Source organism: Crocodylus siamensis, chromosome 2, assembly GCF_052110815.1.
Source record: "Crocodylus siamensis isolate JL-2025a chromosome 2, ASM5211081v1, whole genome shotgun sequence".
Taxonomy (NCBI): Eukaryota; Metazoa; Chordata; order Crocodylia; family Crocodylidae; genus Crocodylus; species Crocodylus siamensis.
In genome coordinates, this window is record NC_143396.1 from 233838469 (window position 1) to 233858067 (window position 19599).

At 46.9% G+C, this 19599-nt stretch overlaps 1 protein-coding gene across 1 annotated transcript in view; it reads right to left on the reverse strand.

Annotated features, from left to right (window-relative positions):
- The window catches only part of DISP2 (dispatched RND transporter family member 2), a 33250-nt gene extending 14237 nt beyond the window's left edge, over positions 1 to 19013 (reverse strand). Inside the window, exons 1-2 of the mRNA XM_090033450.1 lie at positions 18866 to 19013; positions 1637 to 2089 (exon numbers count right to left, since the gene is read on the reverse strand). Of these exons, the coding sequence (XP_089889576.1) occupies positions 1637 to 2089; positions 18866 to 18981 (569 nt within the window). The 5' untranslated portion in view covers positions 18982 to 19013. The remainder of the gene's footprint in view (positions 1 to 1636; positions 2090 to 18865) is intronic.
- Between the last annotated feature and the right edge of the window lie 586 nt (positions 19014 to 19599).

Sequence of the window (19599 nt, forward strand, 5' to 3'; positions counted from 1 at the left end):
AGGGTTGGGTAATTATTTCGGGCAGAGGGCTGCTTGCTGAGTTTTGGCAAGCCATCGAGGGCCATATGACAGGCAGCCAGGGGCACATAAATATTTCTTTTCTAAATTTTTTAGTGGCCTCGTGGGCCAGATACAATGGCCTGGTGGGCTACATTTGGCCCGTGGGCCGCGTTTTGCCCACCCCTGAAATAACTGGTCTTTCTCTGTTAACACCTATAAACTGAGAACATAAAATGAGCCTTGCTCTGTACCAATGTTTTGGGGTAGAGATCCCAAGCATTTTCTCTTTCCAAGGTGCGTGTTAATATGGTATTGAAGGGTTTGTCAGTGCCAAGAATGCTCCTAAAAAAATCATATGAAGCCAAGAAGCGTGGTGGTAGGTGGAGGAGGGTAGTGGTATATTATACCAAATTAAAGGTTGCATCCCATGCGGAATCTCTGAGCATTGTTACAGTGCTTCCAGGAACAGGGCTGCCTCAGAAGCAATGCCCCTGGGAGCAAGTGATAATATGCAGCTTTCCCTTATTTCAGTATGGGCAGTGACTTGAAGTCACACATTAATTCTCAGAGGGCAGCTATGTTACCTAAGGGCTTGTCTATATTGTGGTGGCTGCATGTCCTAGCAGGGACACCCCTGAGCACACTTTGCCTACCCACTCTTGCTTGCACACTCCATACTAAAAGTACATTGCCGAGATTGCTCAAGGGTCATCGCTAGTGGCTGCTGTCAAACACACTGGGAACTGAGGTCTTGCAGGAAACTGCAGGGGATGGCCTCAGACCAGCCCTCCTGATATGTCTCCAGTGTTGCCAACTCTCATGATTTTTGGTGTTGTCCTTAAAGTCTATGCTTTGGGAATGTGAAAAATGTAGCTTTCTTTTATATATATTTATATTTATGTATATATATAAAAGAAAGCTAAATTGTTCACATTTCCGAAGCACAGACTTTAAGAACAATGCCAAAATCATGGGAGTTGGCAATACTGTGTCTCCAAGTGTAGACTGTGCCTGTGGCAGTGGAAGGGTGAAGCATGCTAAGTAGTGCCATTACAATGTCGAAATACCCTTAAAAACTCATTTTTATGATCATAACTGTGCCATGAGAGGTAGCTCTCCTGTTCTGATGGAACATTCCTTCTCCCACAAAGGGAACTCCACAAGTTATTCAGGAGTCCCCAGCACCTTGGCACCTGCACAGCATACATTATAGATCTCAGTCACACTGAAATTCTTCCAGATCAAAGGACATGTGACAGATTTTTTAGGATGTAGAAAGGAAATGGAGAACAGCAAAATAAAGATCACGGCTCGATCAGAAGGTCCTGGCACCAGCTGGGAGAACACTAGTTTTATTTACTGGAGTTCTTTTAATGGAACATCACAATTTCTCTGGTTCTTATGAGTGTCACAGGTGCTAGGAGCTGCTTGTACATCATATTCAAAAGCTAGGGATCAAAGCACTGCCCCCTCTATGCATCTATGTGGCGCATGTAGCTAAAAAGGAAGTAAGGAGCTGGCAAAGCTGCAGTCCTCCTCCTTTCACACCAGTCCCCAGGCTCTTCCCAGTCCCTTTACCCCATACAAAGAGAGACCATGAGTAGCCCTCTGACCTTTTGCAAAAACTTCGGCTTACCTGACTGTTACAATGTGGTGCTGTACTGTCCGTGATTGATGCTGGTCATGTGACCACTGTTTCCAATGACCTTCAGGGTTTTCATGGTGAGGAGCTGGCAAGGGTTCCCCGCTGGAATGGTGAGAACACAAGGTGGCTCTCTCTCCATGCCCGGGTAGTGGGGGCAAAGCATAGCTGCCTCTAGGCTCTTGCTGGTTGCAATGGTAATACAAGTGATGCTGATGTGAATCCTGGGAACTGGATGGCACCTGGCCATTGGCTTGGGTGGAGATTGGTCCAAGCATGCAGCTGGAAGAAGGTAAGTGATCTCTCACCAAGCTGGGAGATGCAGCAATTGGACAGTGATGGACTGGACAACCTCTTTCCCAGGGCACTTCATTGTGGCTTGGTTCCGTCTTTCTGATTTCTGGCACAGTAAGACAGGACTGGCAAGGTTCTGGGTTTACTTTTTCTCTGTAAGAGCAAAATGAGGGGTTTTAATATATAGCTAAGAGATGGAAAGGCTCTGCAAGAGATTGCATCTCCCAATCTAAAGATTTTGATAGATTAACAGATTTTCAACTCAGAATGAACCAGTATGATCACCTTGTCTGCCCTTCTGTGGGACATAGGCTTTGAGACCTCACCCAGTTTTTCCTGCATCAATTCCAGATCTTACAGTTGAACAAAGAAGATATTCTCTTTAGAAAGACATCCAGGCTTGATTTAAAGCAGAGATTTTCAAACTTTTTAGGCTTGAGGCACCCATCATTTGACTTGAGGCCCTCCGTAACTTTTGTGAATGGAGCAACACCCCATTTCAAAAAACTAATTTGTTTATTACAGTGCTTAGTTCCTTGCAGAGGGGTCAGGCAGTGGAGGCAAGCCAGGGACCAGGCAGGGAGGAGCCTGCCTATCTCCTCATACTTCCTGGATCCCTTCAAAAGATACTGCAGCTTGCCAGCCTGCCCTGGCACCCTGGTTGAAAATCATTGATTTAAAGGGTTCAAGTGATAGAAAATCCTGGCAACATCTGTAGAGAAGTTGTTCCAATGTTGTCTATATACATTGGGTAGTATCCCTCTGTAGCAGAAAGGTGCAGCCCCCACCCCAGAGGCAGAGCCTGACCAACCTCCTCTGGGGAGAATCTTGAGAAGGTTCAGAGGAGGGTTCAAAGGAGGGCCTGCAGGTAAGGCCCTACAAGAAGAGATGGAGGGACCTGGATCTCTTCAGCCTTCACAAGAGAAGGCTGAGAGGTGATCTTGTGGCTGCCTATAAATCTATCAGGGGAGGGTAGCAGGGAATAGGATATACTCTATTTACTAGGGCACCCCATGGTGTAACTAGGAACAATGCCACAAATTGATGGAGAGCAGATTTAGGTTGGACATTAGAAAGAACTTCTTCACAGTAAGGGTTGCCAGAATCTGGAATGGGCTTCCAAGGGTGCTCTCCCTTACCCTTAGTGTCTTCAAGAGGAGACTGGACAAGCACCTAGCTGGGGTCGTCTGACCCCAGCGTTCTTTCTTGCCCGGGGCAGGGAGTCGGACTTGACCTACTGAGGTCCCTTCCAAACTTAACATCTATGAATCTCCTTGGGGGCTTGGCTGGAACCCCCATAGTGGGGGTTGTAGGAAGCTTTGTAGGGGCATCTGCCCCCCCAGAAGGTTCCTGCCCTGTCATTCCTTCACATAAGGGAAGGGAAAACAATAAAGAAAACCAAAATATACAGTGGGGCTGGTGAATCTAATAGAGGCAGGCTGGGGTTGTGGGGGAAATGTGAGGGGGGAAGGGGGCTGAAGCTTTCTGAGCTACAGCCCCACAGGAAAAAAAAACAGGAGGGCTATGCTTGGGGAATGTGGGGGAGGGGGAAACACACACACAAGGGCTGGGGAGACTCGAACTGTCTTATTGAGCCACACAACAAACACCAGGCCAGGGGGAGTGGACCACAGGATTTACCATACAAGTGCGAAAGCACACGGTAAGGCTGCTGAGGCAGATGTAAAAGATGGCTGGGGTAGTGGAGGGGAGGGGCTTTTTTGTTGAAGATCAGTCCAAGAACCCCTCAGGCCTCCAGCCAGGCACTCAGTAGCGGAGCAATAGGCATGAAAACAAAGCAGGATCAGATGCAGTGAGGCAGCAGGAACAATAAATTAGGGAGTAATCCAGTGCAGGTGTGGTGTTGAGTGGTGCAAGGTGGTGCAGCAGAACAGATAGCAGCAGTAGCAGCAACAGCAGCAGCAGTGGTAGCAGCCATCCAGTTCAGCCACTCAGGGTATGCTTCAGGTGAAACTGGAGGTAAAGGTGGGGGCTGGCCTGCCAAGGCATCTGGGGCAGGCAAGGCACCTTTAGGCTCCAGCAGCGATGGTGGGGGAGGGGCCAACAGGTAGCGCAGGCTCTGTCCCCAGGTTGTTCCCCCCCCCACGGCTTGGTGGTGGGCTGGGCAGCATGCCAGAACAGGGGTGCAGAAGCTGGGGTGCAGTGCTAGGGTGTGGTGCTGGGGTGCGGTAGGCCTCTCCCCGGTGGGGCAGTGGCATGCATCAGAGGTCCTCCCTGTGTGTGTGTGTCGGGGGGGGCAGCAGCAGCCCAAGGCAGGAAGAGGTGTGGCCAATTTAGCCCCAAAAGTGCTGAGAACAAGTCAGCAGCTAACAGTAGTCAGAGGCAGGAAGGGGCCTGGCCATCTTCTCCCCAGAAGCTCCTGAGACCAAGCCTGCAGCAACCAGCAGCAGCAGCAGCCTGGGACAGGAAGGGGCATGGCCAACTTCCTCCCAGAGGCTTCTCTCCCAGAAGTTCCTATTTGTCCATCCAATTACCATGGGGAAGGCCAAACTAGCTAACTAGTAGTCCCTTTTACAGTCCATGGACAAATGTGCTAATGGACGAATGGAACAACTAAACTCTTGGAACAACTAATGAAAAAAACAGGCGTGTCATGTGGGTCAAAGGCAGTTAGGAAAGCCAAGGCAGAGACGGAACTAGGGATGGCAACCAGAATTAAGGATAACAAAATGTCCTTTTTCTTATACATATGGAGTAAGAAGAAGGCACCAGGTAACGTGGGGCCCCTACAGGACAGGCTTGGCAATCTGGTGATTGCAGCAATGGAAAAAACTGATCTCTTCGACTAGTTCTTTGCCTCCATATTTCTGAGCAGGGACCAGGACAACTCCCCAACTAGGATTATGGACAGGCTCAGGGGACATGATGCCATGCCTAGGGTCAGGGACGGTCTAGTTAGGGAACTTCTGGAGGAGCTGGATGTGTTTAAATTAGCAGGTCCAGATGCTCTTTATCTGAGGGTACTGAGGGAATTGGCAGAGGTCATAGCAGGGCCCCTGGCACAGCTGTATGAGTGCTTGTGGTACTCTGGCCAGGTCCCAGAGGACTGGAAAAGGGCCAATGTGGTCCCCATTTACAAGAAGGGGAGAAAGGAGAACCCGGGTAACTATAGGCCAGTTAGTCTCACCTCGGTCCTTGGGAAGACCTTTGAGAAAATTATCAAGGAACACATCTGCAGGGGCCCAGCATGGGAGGTAATGCTCAGGGGCAATGAACACAGGTTCATTGTGGGCAGATCCTGTCTGACTAACCTTGTTTCCTTTTACAACCAGTCACCAAGTCCTTGGATGCGGGCGTTGAGGTGGATGTCATCTACCTGGACTTCAAGAAGGCCTTTGACATGGTTTCTCACCCCGTTCTCATAAAAAAAAAACTAGGCAACTGTGGCATTGATGCCTACACAGTCAGATGGGTGGCAAATTGGCTTGATGGTCGCACCCAGAGAGTGGTGGTGGATGGGTCATTTTTGACCTGGAGGGATGTGGGCACTGTAGTTCCCCAGGGCTTAATCCTCGGGCCTGTGCTATTCAATATCTTTATCAGCAACTTGGAGGAGGGCATGGAAAGCATGCTGTCTAAATTTGCTGGTGACACAAAGATGTGGGGAGAAGTGGGTACACTGGAGGAGAAGGACAGAATCCAGATCTAGACAGGTTACAGAGGTGGGCGGATGAGAATAGAATGGAATTCAACACAGACGAGTGCAGGGTAGAATGAATCTGCAACACACCTATAGGCTGGGGAACACCCTTCTCAACAACACTGTGGCTGAAAGGGATCTTGGAGTCATTGTTGACTCCAGGATAGACATGAGCTGCCAATGTGAGGAAATGGTCAGTAAGGCTAACCGCACCTTTTCGTGCATCTACAGATGCATCACAAGGAGGTCCAGGGAGCTGATCCTTCCCCTCTATGTGGCACTGGTCAGGCCACAGTTGGAGTACTGCATCCAGTCCTGGGCACTGCACTTCAAGAGGGATGTGGCTAACCTTGAGAGGGTCCAGAGGAGGGCCACTCGCACCGTCAGGGGGCAGCATGCCAGGGCCTATGAAGATAGACTAAAGGGTCTGAATCTATTCAGCCTCCACAAAAGAAGACTGAGAGGGGATCTGGTGGCTGTCTATAAACTCACCGGGGGGACCAGCGGAAAATAAGTGAGGCTCTGTTCCCCCCGGGCACCACCTGGGATAAGAAGGAATAAAGGCCACAAATTGATTAAGAGCAGGTTCAGGCTTGATATCAGGAGGCATTACTTTACGGTTAGGGCTGCCAGGCTCTGGAATGGGCTCCCAAGGGAGGTGGTGCTCTCCCATACTTTGGGGGTCTTCAAGAGGAGGTTGGATAGATATCTGGCTGGGGTATTGTGATCCCAGCACTTGTTCCTGCCCAGGGCAGGGGGTCAGACTTGATGGTCTGTTCAGGTCCCTTCTGACCCTAGAAACTATGAAACTATGAAAGGGTCAAAACATGAAAATAAATGCGCCTGAGTGGGCCCCAGAATCTCCTGAGGGCAAGTAGCCCTGAGCTTCATGCCAGGGCAGCTTGTTATACTGCTGGGGTCAGCACAGGTGCTTTTCCCAGCTTTCAGCTCCCCCTGGCTGCAGATCTGGGATGAGCTGGGCAGGGTCAGTTTGTCCAAGTGGCACAATTTGTCCCACACCAAAGTGCATGTTGAAGCACGTGTGCTGAGGCACAAATCTCTGGTATAAATTTGTGGTGCTGCTATTGAGCTGCTGCATGGACATGTGCCTGCATATGTTGATAAGTCCTCTCTGTGAAAGTGAGCCATGGACTAGATATTACAGGTCACTCCTAGCACTCAGTGTTACTTGGACAATATGCTCTTAACAGGAGCCAGCATTAACAAACGTCTTGAGAATTTCAGGGAGGTATGGTATTTGTCAGGCTGATTATAAGCTTAGAGTAAACAAAGTAAAATGTTAATTGGAAAAGGCTTTATTGTAAACATGCCGCCTTTGGAAACAGGGGACATAAATCAAATAACAAAAATTGAGGTAATCCTTAGGGCACCCAAGAAGCTTATAATACCTGAAAGGATTCTGTATGCTTTAATACATTGTTGCCTCCAACATTAGCTCGTAATGCCACCCTGAAACAACTAGGACCGGTAATTTCACATGTGATGGAGGATCATATTGATTCGATTGAATTGCTGTTTGCCTTTGTTACTGGATTTCTTACCCCAGAAGAATGTAATTCTGCTTAAGGTGAGAGAGAAGCTCTCTGTCTAGTCTGAGAAATCAAAAAAAAAAATCACTAGTGCCCTAATCAGACAACAAGTTTATGCTAATATAACTGGCAATATACCAGTGTAAAAAAGTATGGTAGCAGATAGGCAACACAAAATTCTAAACTAATGCAACTTCACCAAGCCAGCAGAGCAGTAGTCACCAACCCATTGATCCTGATTGACAGGTAGGTCCTGGAGCCTCTTTTGGTCAATCCTGGGCTGGGGGAGATCTGGGCGCATGCCTGTCCCTTCCCCCCCCAGCTCCAGCATGTCAATCTGTGGGGGAGGGAAGGGGTGGTGGCCAGATCAAGGCCCTCACGGTGAGCGACTGACTGTACAGCCCAGTGGCTCAGCTCAGCAGTGGAGACTCACATGGAGTGGGCCCAGCCCAGCCAGGTCTGGGAAGATCTGGTCATCCAGGGGTGCGTTGGGGGGCTCCCACCGCTGGACACAGCTCAGCGGAGGCCCCAGGTGCCTGTGCCCCACCCCACCTGTGCTCAGGGCCCAGCACCCCTGTGTGAGAGTCCAGAGGGTGCTCACCTAGGGTGCATCTCCGACCAGGGGCGTGAACTGCAACACATCACGATGTCCACGCTACAATGAGAGCTCCTCATCTGCACCTGCCTGGCTTTACCTCCTCAACAGCTGAAGCAGATTGTTGCCAATCTGCAGCAGGGGCAATATCTGGAGGCCAGGAGTGGAACCCAGGGGAGGCAGAGAAGGATGGCAGAAGAACAGGAGAGAGAAGCTTGGGAGCTGGAGACACGCGGCGAAGACAGGGAAGATTGGGTAAGCCCTTGGTCAGACCCTGAAGACATGGTGGCACCCTCACCACGGGAGTGAAGAGGAAGGCGGAAGAGGCAAGGGGGTAGAAGGCAGATCAGGGAAAGATCCCAGGAGTGGCAGAGGTGACGGATCCGCCCAAACCATCTGCTGCAGGGTTTTTTTTTTCTTTTTCTTCTTCTCTTTCTCTTTGCTGCCTCCCCGCCGGCTAGAGAGCCCAGATCAGGGCCAGGCATTCTCCCAGGAAGAGAAAGGAAGTGTGCACCCAGAGGGACTCCATGACTGGACCGGGAGCTGGCAGAAAACCCCGAGCTATGAGGACCATGTCCCTGCCCAGCTGATCATCCCAGCAGGAATTCCCTACCTCATTAAGCAGTGCACACCATCAAATAAGCCGGCGCGGTCCTGATGCAAAGTATTTGGGAGGAGTCCAGAGCGGGGAAAGTAAGCCGCTGAAGACCCCTGGGGGTAACCAACCCCAAGCACAGGAACCAGACCTTGACAATGTCCAGAAGATGAACAGGTCATAAGATTTCAGTGAACCCGAAAGAAATAAAACGAACAAAAGTAAAGAGATTGGTTTTAAGTTGGTCCTTCCCGCGCATCCATTTTTGGACTTTGGGCACTGGGACAGCCCCTATGATCGATCTGGGTGTGTGATGGCTAGTCACCACCTCCCTTTTTGTAAGCCTCTTTTAATCATCAAAGTCGTGGCAGGCGGGAAAAGAAAGGACACCAGACCTCACCCAGATCTACCATAAGGGGCGCAGCCATCCTGAGGAGCCAGTGAATGTCAGCAGGACGTACCCAGTGACTACCTGACACCCTGGATGACCAGATTGTCCCAGACTCAACCAGGCTGAGGCCGATCCCACTTCTCTCTCACAGCTGTGCTGAGTCGTGCCTGCCTGGCAGCCAGATGAACGTGGCATCAGGCCCCAGTCTGGCTGGGTCTGGGATTCTCCGTGGTCTAGGGGTGTGTGGGGCAGGGTAAGGATGGGAAAGGAGGTAGGAGGTGGGGGAGGGGGTGGGGCAGGGGGTGCAGTAGATCCTGGGGTGCCCTTTACTTGCAAAAAGTGATCTTCACCATAAAAAGGTTGGAGACCACTGCAACAGAGATTACCCCTGAGAAATCAGTCATAAAATTCTACTGGTGTAAGTTACCTCTATAGGTGCCATGTATCCACACCTATTCCAGGGTAGCTGTTTGCTAAAATCAAACAGGTTCTTGCTTGCTCCATTACCACCTAATGAGGTACAATAATAGTCACATGCCACATGAGCTACACAAGGATAGCTGCACATCTGTCTGATACTAAACACAATGCAATTTATATAATTTATACAAAACTGATCTGAACACAAAGGTGTGAGTCTGTCAGTCCATGCTCCAACATCTCTTACACCCATTGTAAGTCATCATCTTCCAGTTCAACTTCTAACCTCAAAATATGAGTGCTCACTAATAGGATAATGAGTTCCAACCAACATGAAAATTCAGATTTCTCTGTAAGCTATTTGGAAAATGTAAACATGAAAGAACTTCTGTGTGGTGGCCAAAAAGCAATATAGAAAATGGCAAACCATTTTCCAACAGTATCCAAGTTGCTAACAAATGCAATGGGTGTGTCCAGACAAGCACACATGGCCATTTTCCCCGGCAACAAATAGCAGTGGCATATATTTATGCTACTGCTAGCTGTCCCTGGGGAATCCTCCTGTATGTGCGCTTTGGTGTATGGCAAATTGCCCTGGCTAGGGTAGGGGAGGTTGGGGCAAACACCTGGGCAGTATGCAGTTCAGAAAACCAAATCACATGCACAGACTGCATTTTGCAGCCCCTCAAAAGCCTTTGAGGCACCACAGAGTGCATGAGCGTGCTTGTGTGGGCACACTCCAGATGTTTATAAGTGTTCTTTTTCATCTCTGGCTAAGTATTCACTGACAGTAAATTCCCGCAGACTATGCTAAACCATTTATAGCACATATTGGTTTCAGTAAGTGCCCATTTTAAATGGCTGAGTTCTCTATATGAATTCAACTAAGTCAGTGCAAGTGATCAAAGAGTTGTTGTCCAAGACAGGAGTTCCTGAATAGATTGTGACAATGAAGCTCAATTCACACCTGAGGAGTTTGTCAAAAAGAAATGCCTCATTGCTTCTTTACCACCCTGCCACAGACAGATTAGTGACAAGATTTGTCCAGACATTCAAGTAAATGATCCATGTTATAGCTCTGGATAAAGGTTGCTTTCCGCATAGGACTGCACATCTTCTGTTGAGGTATAGGAATGCCTTACTGTACATGTTATTATAAATCAGACACTAGCAGCTTTTATGGGCTACACTATAAAGTGTACTCTACCCAAACTTTATAAAGCCTTGTTAAAGTAATCCCACTAGTAGTCAATACTGTTGTCCCTCCAATGAAGAGTAGTAGGAGTGCATGCCAAAGAATTAAAGAATACCTTCTATGATATACATGAAATGGCATCTATACTTAGTAATTCACTATGCCTACTTATTACTGAGCAACTCTGGCTGAAAAATTATATGTTCCCAATGGTTCTTGCCAGTTCCAGTAAGTGGAGTAGCTGGTTTTGTTGTTCAGGACTTTGAGTACACTAATTCAGTAGTCTTTGAATTTCAGTATTTTAAAGTTCATTTTACCTTTCTCATTAAGTCCCAATTTTCAGTGTTTTAAGTGAAGTTGAACTCAGTGTTCTGGTAAGGTACAAGTAGCTGCCAATCAATCTTAATTGTGTGGGGCGGTAATTTTCAGTGCTAAAATAATGGTCCACACTAAACTAAACCAAATTCTAGATCTTTTCTCATTTCCTTTCTACTATATTTAATTCCAATATAAATATCAAGCAAAAACTGTTCCCATGCAAAATCCTTTGAAGCCAGTTGTGGGAATGTATAAAATAGTTGCAGAGAATCTGCCCGTCTCCCTCAAAAGAACATCTAGCTACAAACATAACAGATCATAAAAATAGACGTATCATCCTTTCATATATTAAACGGCACCCCATTTTTGCTTACATACATTCTTATACACATAAGAACCCTAATATTTCTAAATACATGCTTAATGATACTGCAAGTGAATAAAAAGCTAATAGCAGGAAAAGAAAAGCAATCTGTGGATGGTCATTTCAAAGCTGTGCCACATAGACAACAACTTTGGAGCTGTGTGGGCAGGGAAGATCACGCTGGTACAAAAGGGAAGCAGTTTACAAAAGCAGCCGGTCAGACTTGCATTTTTCCAATCTCAGCTGGATGTAAGCGAGGCACAGAAGCAGAGACAGAACAGGGAGGCACAGACCAAAGAGTAAAGTGGAATTAACAGCTCCTGTTATCTACTACTATTGGTTGTGTTAGTTATTCTATTTACTTCCCTCCTCACTTTCACCAAGATGTCTAGACAGCATGAAAATTAAATTTATGAAGCTTTGGAAGTCACGTTGCTTTCCTTAGAAAATACCAGAATGTAAGGAGGAAAATCCTGGCCCTCCTGAGGTAGCAAAAACAACCAGAGAGAAAGGATTGTGTCTTCTGCATCCCACATGAAAATGTAAACACTTAAAACCTCCTAAGCGTGCTCCTTTCTGCTACTTTACTTGATTTGGCAGGTGGAGCCTTTTGTGATATAAATCAAGTGGAGGGCATGGCTTGTGAAAGGAGCAAAAATGGGATTAGCAAAGGATAAATCCACAGACCTCATGATCTCTGCCCTGCCCTCAAGTGTGTGTGGTCATTGGCTCTCCCCAGCTCTCCCCATGCACACAGTATTAAATGCTGCAGAAGGTTAGTGCTGAGAACATATGGTATTAACTGGCTTTTCCTCAATTCTTTCCCCTTTTGGCTGGCTAGACTGTGCAAACACATGGAGCTGATCTCAGGCATTGTGGCAGAAGCAGCTTTACACAGCAGGGAAATGACGCCATAGAGCTGTCTTCCCCACTGCACAGCTACTCCATTTCATTAATTTTGCTTCCCTCCGAGCCACCCAGCAGGAGAAGGCATATGACTCAAACTAACGAAGGCACAGGGAAAGAATCCAGCATTTTTAAGAACATCTGTAAAGTGGGTCTGCAAGTATCATTCTAAACAATATTGGGAAGGCATTAATTCTCAGTTGCAACAGGAGCTGCAGTGTTTTCACTACTGTGTACTTTGTAATTCTTTTTTTCCCCCTCACACCAGAGACCCAAATCTTACAGTGCTGGACATGGGCATCTTTGATGGAAATCCATGAGAATTACTCAGACACTGGTAGAAAACTGGCCCCTTAAGTATGATATTAAAAGCATCTGGAGATCTGTGGATTAGTGGGACCTCCAGTAATATCTGTCTTCCTCTTCCTGTCACCTTTACCACCTGTTAGTCTATGAGTGTGGACTGGCATGATTATTGTGGATTCTACTTCCATAGTACCGTACATGTATTCCCAAGTGAGGAACAGACATAGCTTTCCTAAGCTGTCTGTCCTCAGTAGGTGCTATTACAGACACTAGTTTCTAGCTAGTAAGAAGGCGGGTTTGTATTGAGTAAAGTATGAAACTGGGGAGCAGAAGTGGAGCGTGTTCTACACGCTGACTTTCTTATGTAGTAAAGTCACTACGTATTTTTCAAGAGGTAACTTTGACTTGGATTTAAGTAATTTACAAGTTGGTAAAGCTGTGTGATTGTGCACACTATACTCTAACTATATTGTAATATAACTTTACAACATACATGCATGTCCTATATCAGCACTGTATGTCTCTCTCTATGCTTTTTTGTTCATCCACATTCTCAATTCAGTTAGAGTCACGTTTCTTAGCCATGGTGCCGTGGCACCCCAGTGTGCCGTGAGATCCTTTGGAGGTTGCTGTGAGTTGTGAGAGCCTAAGAGAAGTGTGATGAGAAGCAGAGTGTAACAGGATGGCACCTGACGGCTGCTATGATGTCCCCTACTGGCCACCTTGAGCCAGACCAGCTCTTTACTTCTGCCTCTTGGGGTCTTCCCCTGATGTCTCACCTGCCATGCCTTCAGTGTTGAGAGGAGGTTGCCCATAGAAGCTGATGAGCTTTAAGTGCTCTTCCTCATTTCTTTTTTCCCTCTATAGGCTCCCCTGGCCCACTTGACTTGGAGTTCAGATCCCAACACCCTGAAATCTCTCTCTCTTTCTTTCTGCCTGGAGTAACGCTGGGCCACTCAGACCCTAACCCTTGTCCAGGCTTCAGCCTGGTCAGCCTTGGCCCCTTTTTCCTCTAGCTGAGGCCACTTAGCCCAGGTTCACTGACTTGGGCCCTGGCTCTTTGGGCCTCTGCTTCACAGTGGAGGGTGTCTACCAGGTACCCTGCTCATGGCCTTCTCTATCTCTCCAGCCACTCCCCGTCTGCCAGTTATTCAATAAACAAACAGATACCAACACAACTGAAATATAAACAAACAGCTTTCACACAAGTGTGTCCCTCCTGTTGTCTGTCAACATCCTGTCACAATCTATAACTCCCAGGGCTAGGTCTGCTCTCATCCTTGTGGGTAGCTTGGGCGTCCCTGGGCACTGCTTCCCACAGTCAGCTTCCCTGTGGGAGTTCCTCTCCCTGCAGCCTGTAGGGCCTGACTGACCACTGTGGCTCAAATCCTAAGCTTATATGCCTGGAAGCCCTTTCCCCCCTTTCTGTCATGTAACTTCTCCCCAGCCACATAGGAGTTATCCCCTCCTAATTAAGGGCCAGCCTGCACTCCTACCCCTGTGGCTCCACACAGCTGGCTTAGCCTGCTTCCCTCTCTTAAGGTGACAAGAGCCCCCTGGCTCCCTGTTACACTCCCTTCTCCACCCCTGCTATTGTCTGTGCCCAGCTGATCTCATACCCCACTGCCCAGCCCCACTGCAAAAAAGTAAACACTGTAAAGTGTAATAGATAATTAGTTTTTGGAATTGGGTGCCATGCAGCTCACAAAAGTTATGGCCGGGTGCCTTGGATCCAGTGCGGAGTAGCTCAAGTCCCAAAAGACTGAGATCTACAGTTGGAGGATTCAGGATTTTTCTTTTAATCAAGCACCTGATTTTCCTCCTTCACACAAAATGCAGGTGGCTAAAAGAAAGGAAGGTGTGATCAGAAGAACACCAAGAAAAGGTGTTGTGAGACTGTAAATTAAAGTTGCTCTAAAACATGCATGTAAGAGAGCATAGCCTCTGGGAAATCTCCATTGGCATACTCCTCAGTGCAATGTAGATGCAAAGGGCCTTAGTATGCATGGACGTTCCTGAGCATGCTAAACTTAACTTAATTGGCTGTATTGAAAGGCTGTAGCATCAACACAAGTGCATGTATGTCTCTGTACCAGGGTTTCTGGGGCAATTCCATTGTATGGGTTTTAATTTGCACCGCAGCCAACTGAAAATTCCTCGTCTTTGTACTCTGTTATGTCTAGTGTTTTCTCAGATCAAGCTTTGGTTAGTTTTCAGATTCATATAATGGATTATGTCAGGTATCTAGGTTGTAGCTGTATTGGTCTAGAGGCAAAATGAATCAGTTCTGTATTGGATTACAGCATTGAGAACCTATTGTGAATGTTACTTGTCATCCTTCCTGTCCTTGCAGCTGTGATCTACAGTTGTGTTTACCTCAGCCTTCCTGTCACTCTTTGGCTTAATATCTGTTGACAGCCTCTATTTTTCAAAGTGGTTTCTGCCTTGGGCTGTTGCTTTGCCAAAGCTGTGTAATCTTCCCATGTACTGTTATGTGGGTATTCATGAATGCAGGCAGGATACTAAATATGGTTACAGAAAAAGTGTTAACAACTTCAGGGATTTAATCCAGTATTGCTGGACAACCCCCTACCACTCTGTTCTCTGGACATGCAAGGAAGGTAGGTTCAGACACTGAAATAGAGCCCTTCTTTTTTTACCAACTGATATCTCTGGCTACTGCAGCTGAGAGGTTCTTAAATACAGTTTCAGCTATATGACATCCCTCTGAAGACAACATACAAATCTGCAACATAGCAGAAGCCATTGCTCAGCATCTCCCTAAGTAACGTACATTTATTTTATTTTTAAAATTATGAATATTAATAATGTGCATTGTGGTAGCACACAGAGCCTTCAACTAGGTCTGAGCCTGTCTGTTAGGGACACTATATAAACATGTTGCATGCTCCATAACCCATATAAGTGTATATAACTTACAACCTAAAAGTTAAAATATATTAAGTAAGAATGAAAAAAACAAGCAGTTAAGGAACACAAAGAAGTAATAAAAAGAACAGGGAGTTATAGCATAGGCTAGCTCTGTTGACAGCTCATGAACAATTGATAGAAGTAATCACAAATAATGTTCTCTTTAAAATAGAAAATTACAATCACGAGAGGGAAAATAAATAAGAGACCATCTGTATCTTGCCTAATCGAAAGCCTATTTCTTCCAGAAGCCCTATTTTAATAGTCAGGACTCAATTCCACAAACTTTCATTAACAACAAATCAAGATTTTTTTTTTCCTTTGCTATACCAGGATTTGCCTCACAAGAAATATTGACTATAACCACTTTTCACAAATTAAAAAAAATCCCTCTTTGTTCTGTGTGCCAAGTTTCAGCCTACACTTGATGGAATTTTTGCTGAGACTTAGAATAGAAGCTTCAGAATGGACTTTTCTATGGAATTTAAATAGCAGTTTATAATAGAAAGGCTGACAGACCTTTTCTTGAGGACTGGGAACATGAAAACAGCAATACAGTGGTGAAACAATAGCGGACAGGGAATTATTTTTTTCTCTGATTTTTATCTTCTCAGGGGATAAAATATAAAGGTATTTTAGATATGCAGACTTCACCTGTGAAAGTGTTTAGGGCAAGTCATAAAGACAGCACAACACTGTCAGAATATCTAAGGACTCAGCCATGTAATATACAGCATTACAGGTAAAAATAGTCCCAAAAATACAGAGTTAAAGAAGAAATAATTTAGTTTAAAATCTAATAGACTCAAATGTTTCCTTCACAGTTACAATTATATATTTTTTGTCTATATTCTGATAGCATGCTTAGGATTGCTTAATTTTCTCATCATAGTAACCCACATTATTGTACTAAGAACTGACTGAACTCCCAAATAACTAAGAGAATTTAGATCAGTCTCTTAGTTATTTGGTGGTGTTTTCAGTTTGGAGCTCTTTTCAGTTCTCATTTAAGCCAATACATGTTTTGCTGTCAAGACTTGTGACACCAGATTCAAGGTCTTGAGGCAGCACCTTGTGATAATGTGTATGCACAATAACATGCATATTTATGGTTTCCATCCTGCATGTGGTTGCAACTCCCAAGTGAGAAGCTAGGAGTCCTCAGGTCCCATAGATTAATGGAGAGTGTGATTAAGTCCAACTCTTGTCATGCTTTTAGGAACACAAAATAGATCAAATGTATCTGTGGTATAACCCTGAATCAATGGCAGTAAAAAGCAGTGGAGAAAAGAGTGAATTTTGTTAGCAAGTGAATGGACTAAAAATAAAGGTGGGCCCAACTGATTTTGCCTTTCCATGACCAGTAATACAAGATACTTGGTATCTTCTTCCTTGAAAAAAAAAAACGGTATTTTTTCACTACAGCAGCAGAATTTATTCTTGAGAAGATCCATGATCATTTTTTAATGAGACTCTTGACTATATTAAATCAGCATGAAGAATTAATGAACTTTCAAAACAATTCTCTCTCACATATTCTACTTTCCACTGCCAAGGAAAGTTTAGACTTTTCAGTTCCTGTCCTTTGACTACACTGAACACAATATTGAATTTACCATTAAATAGCTAGAGCTGCCACTGTATCCTCACATACATGCACATATACGTGTAATATATGCCGGACCTGAGGCTCCTGCCTGGGAGCATCACTGCCACCCAGTACATGCCAGCTATACCATGTGAGGGTATATTACATGTCGAAATATACCATGTGTGTGGTGGCAGTGTAAATTGTTACTTGGTCATCCGCATTGGACACTCAAAAGTGAGCCAGATGTGATACTCATCACATTATTTTCATGTGTGCCCTATCCAGGCTAGCTCAGTGGGGCACTAGGCTTACAGTTATTTTTGACAGTAACAGTTTAAAATGTATTTCTTAAAACATATTACTCAATATTCAAAACAAAGCACACCACCTTTTATCCTAATCTAGAAAAAGCCTAAGGGATGCTACCTTTTTCAGGCAACAATAGCTATCTGATGGAACAGAACGTTCACCAAGATCAAAGACAAGAGCTATAAAACTCACTTTTTTCCTTGTGTGTCTATCTAGATGATAAAATGTAATGTTATGTAATATTCACAGACACAAGCAAAAAAGGTTAGCTTTACAATCCACACACACACACACACACACACAAGCACACAAATAAGCCATCAACTAACTGTAGCTATGAACTGGAAATGGAAGAGGTTTTTGGAGCTGCCTTCTTTGGAGCTCCCTCCTTGAGCAAGAATATTCAAGTGAGCAAAGTTTGCAGGATTTGATAGGTGGTGTGTCACCAGATTTGCCAGATGTAAGACAAAAATCTGTTGTGAAATGGTTACACTAGGAGGGTGTTTTTAAAATAGTGCATGAATATTGTGCTAATAAAACCACACATCTCTTGGCTGTAGTTTTCAGAGCTCACTAAAGAGATCTGACTGCCCAGTTCCCTTAGGCAGGTCCAGAAATCTGAGCATGAATCTAAAGTTTATTGTTTGTATTTAGTAAGGGTGGCAATTCTTTGCCTTTGTAACTGTATTTGTGTTTAGCTGATCTTCTGCTGTGCATTGATAACACAGACTGTCTGAATAGTTTGGCAGCCCTCTTGCCTCCAGTGTGACAAATGTAAATTCATTTAAATGTTTAGGGCTTGATCATGCCCTGTGATAATGTAGCTGCTGTGATGCTGGAAAGTGACTGTGCCCATGCATACCTAATTTCGTAAGCTGTACATTGGGGCATGTAGCAGAGAGGGGCAGGATGAACACAGAAGAACTTTTGAGCAAGAAACATGCCTTCTTTTGGTGTTTGTACAGCCCCTCATGCCTTGTAGATGCCACCAGACATACGTAACAAAAAGCAGTCATTATAAGGACAACTTTTCTAACAATATCCTTCGGAACAATAATATTGCAGAGTAAAAAATCTGTGTTTTTACCTGTTTCTATAAAGTGCCTGGGGAAACTTCTGTTAAACTAACGGGGGGGGGGGGGGCGGTATCACAGTTTGGCATGCACAATCTTTCATCAAAACACAAAACGGACTGCAATGTGTGTGAATGGCCTTTGGCAGCTGACCGCCTGCTTTGTGCTCTGTGGTTCTGTACAGATGTCTCTCTACTGCTGACCCTAGGCGGGTACCTCCATGCCTCGCGGCAGAAGCAGGCTAGCCAAACAGGTCAATACTCTGGTTGCTTTCAAGGTTTTACACGCCTCGGCTTCATGCCTTCCTGCGTGTCTCAGCCACCTCCCCCTAACAGTGGCTGGCTGGAATTCAATCCCGCCGTGCCCAGGGGGACAGGCACTGTCCACGGCACCTGCCTGTGGGAACTGGCCCCCTCCTTGCTGCTGGGCAGAGAAGCAGGTGGCTCCTGCCCGCGGGATGGGCCCAAGCGGCTGGCCCTGCCGCCTCTTAGCCCTGCTCATTGTCTGGAAGCGGCCGGAGGGCGACAGAGCCGCCCTGCCTGGCACCCGCAGGGGCACCGGGGCAGCACCACCACGAAGGGCGGGCACACGGGCTGAAGGGGGCGGGGGGTGTCTCAGGTGTGCCATGCACCCAGGCACCCCCAGCCGTGCTCAGTGCTGCCAGGACTGAGCAGAGGGCCCCGCGCCCCTCCCAGCCGCTCGGGGCCGAGACGATGGCTCGTACCTGGGGGTGCAGGTGCCCTTGGCGGGGATCACGCCCCGCGCCCGCTCCGGCTCCGGCTCCCGCTCCTCGGCGGCCGGCGCCTGCGCCTGCGGCTGCGGCTCGGGGCCGCCCTCCATGGCCCGGGCCGCGGGGCAAGGCGCGGAGCTGTCCGGAGCCGGCGGTGCTGAACGCTCCTCCCGCGCCGCAGCGGCCACCGCCCTCCGCTGCCAGAGCGCCTGCGCCAGCCCCGGGCGGGGGCGCCCAGGGGCTGCGAGGGGCGGGGCGCGGGGCTGAGCCGGACGGCGGGCGGCGCGGGCATTTCTGGGCGGGCAGCAGAGAGGGAGGGAGGCCAGCGCATCCCTTCCACACTCTTCCTTCCTCAGGTGTTAAGGCCCTTCTCTCCTTTCCAAGGGTCCTGATGTCCCACTGATCAAGCCCCTCTTGTTCTGCAACCTTGCTGTCTGAAGCTGCCCCAGTTACCAGCTCCTTCTTCAGCGCCCGGCCGGCTGTGTCTTAACTCTAGCTATGAACCTTTACTCAGCTGCTTAAAGCTTAGCCCAGGGGAACACCGGCTCAGGTGAGGAAATAACTTCTAGTGAAGCGCTGAAGGTGCCGCTGGGATGCTCAAGATGGGCCAGTTGTATTTTATGAAGAGGAAAAGGACATGTACATTTAAATCTCCTGACTAAGGGACTAATGAAACACCAGCTTTTGATGGGGGGGCGTTGCTTAGGTTGTTGTCAGTGGGCAAATTA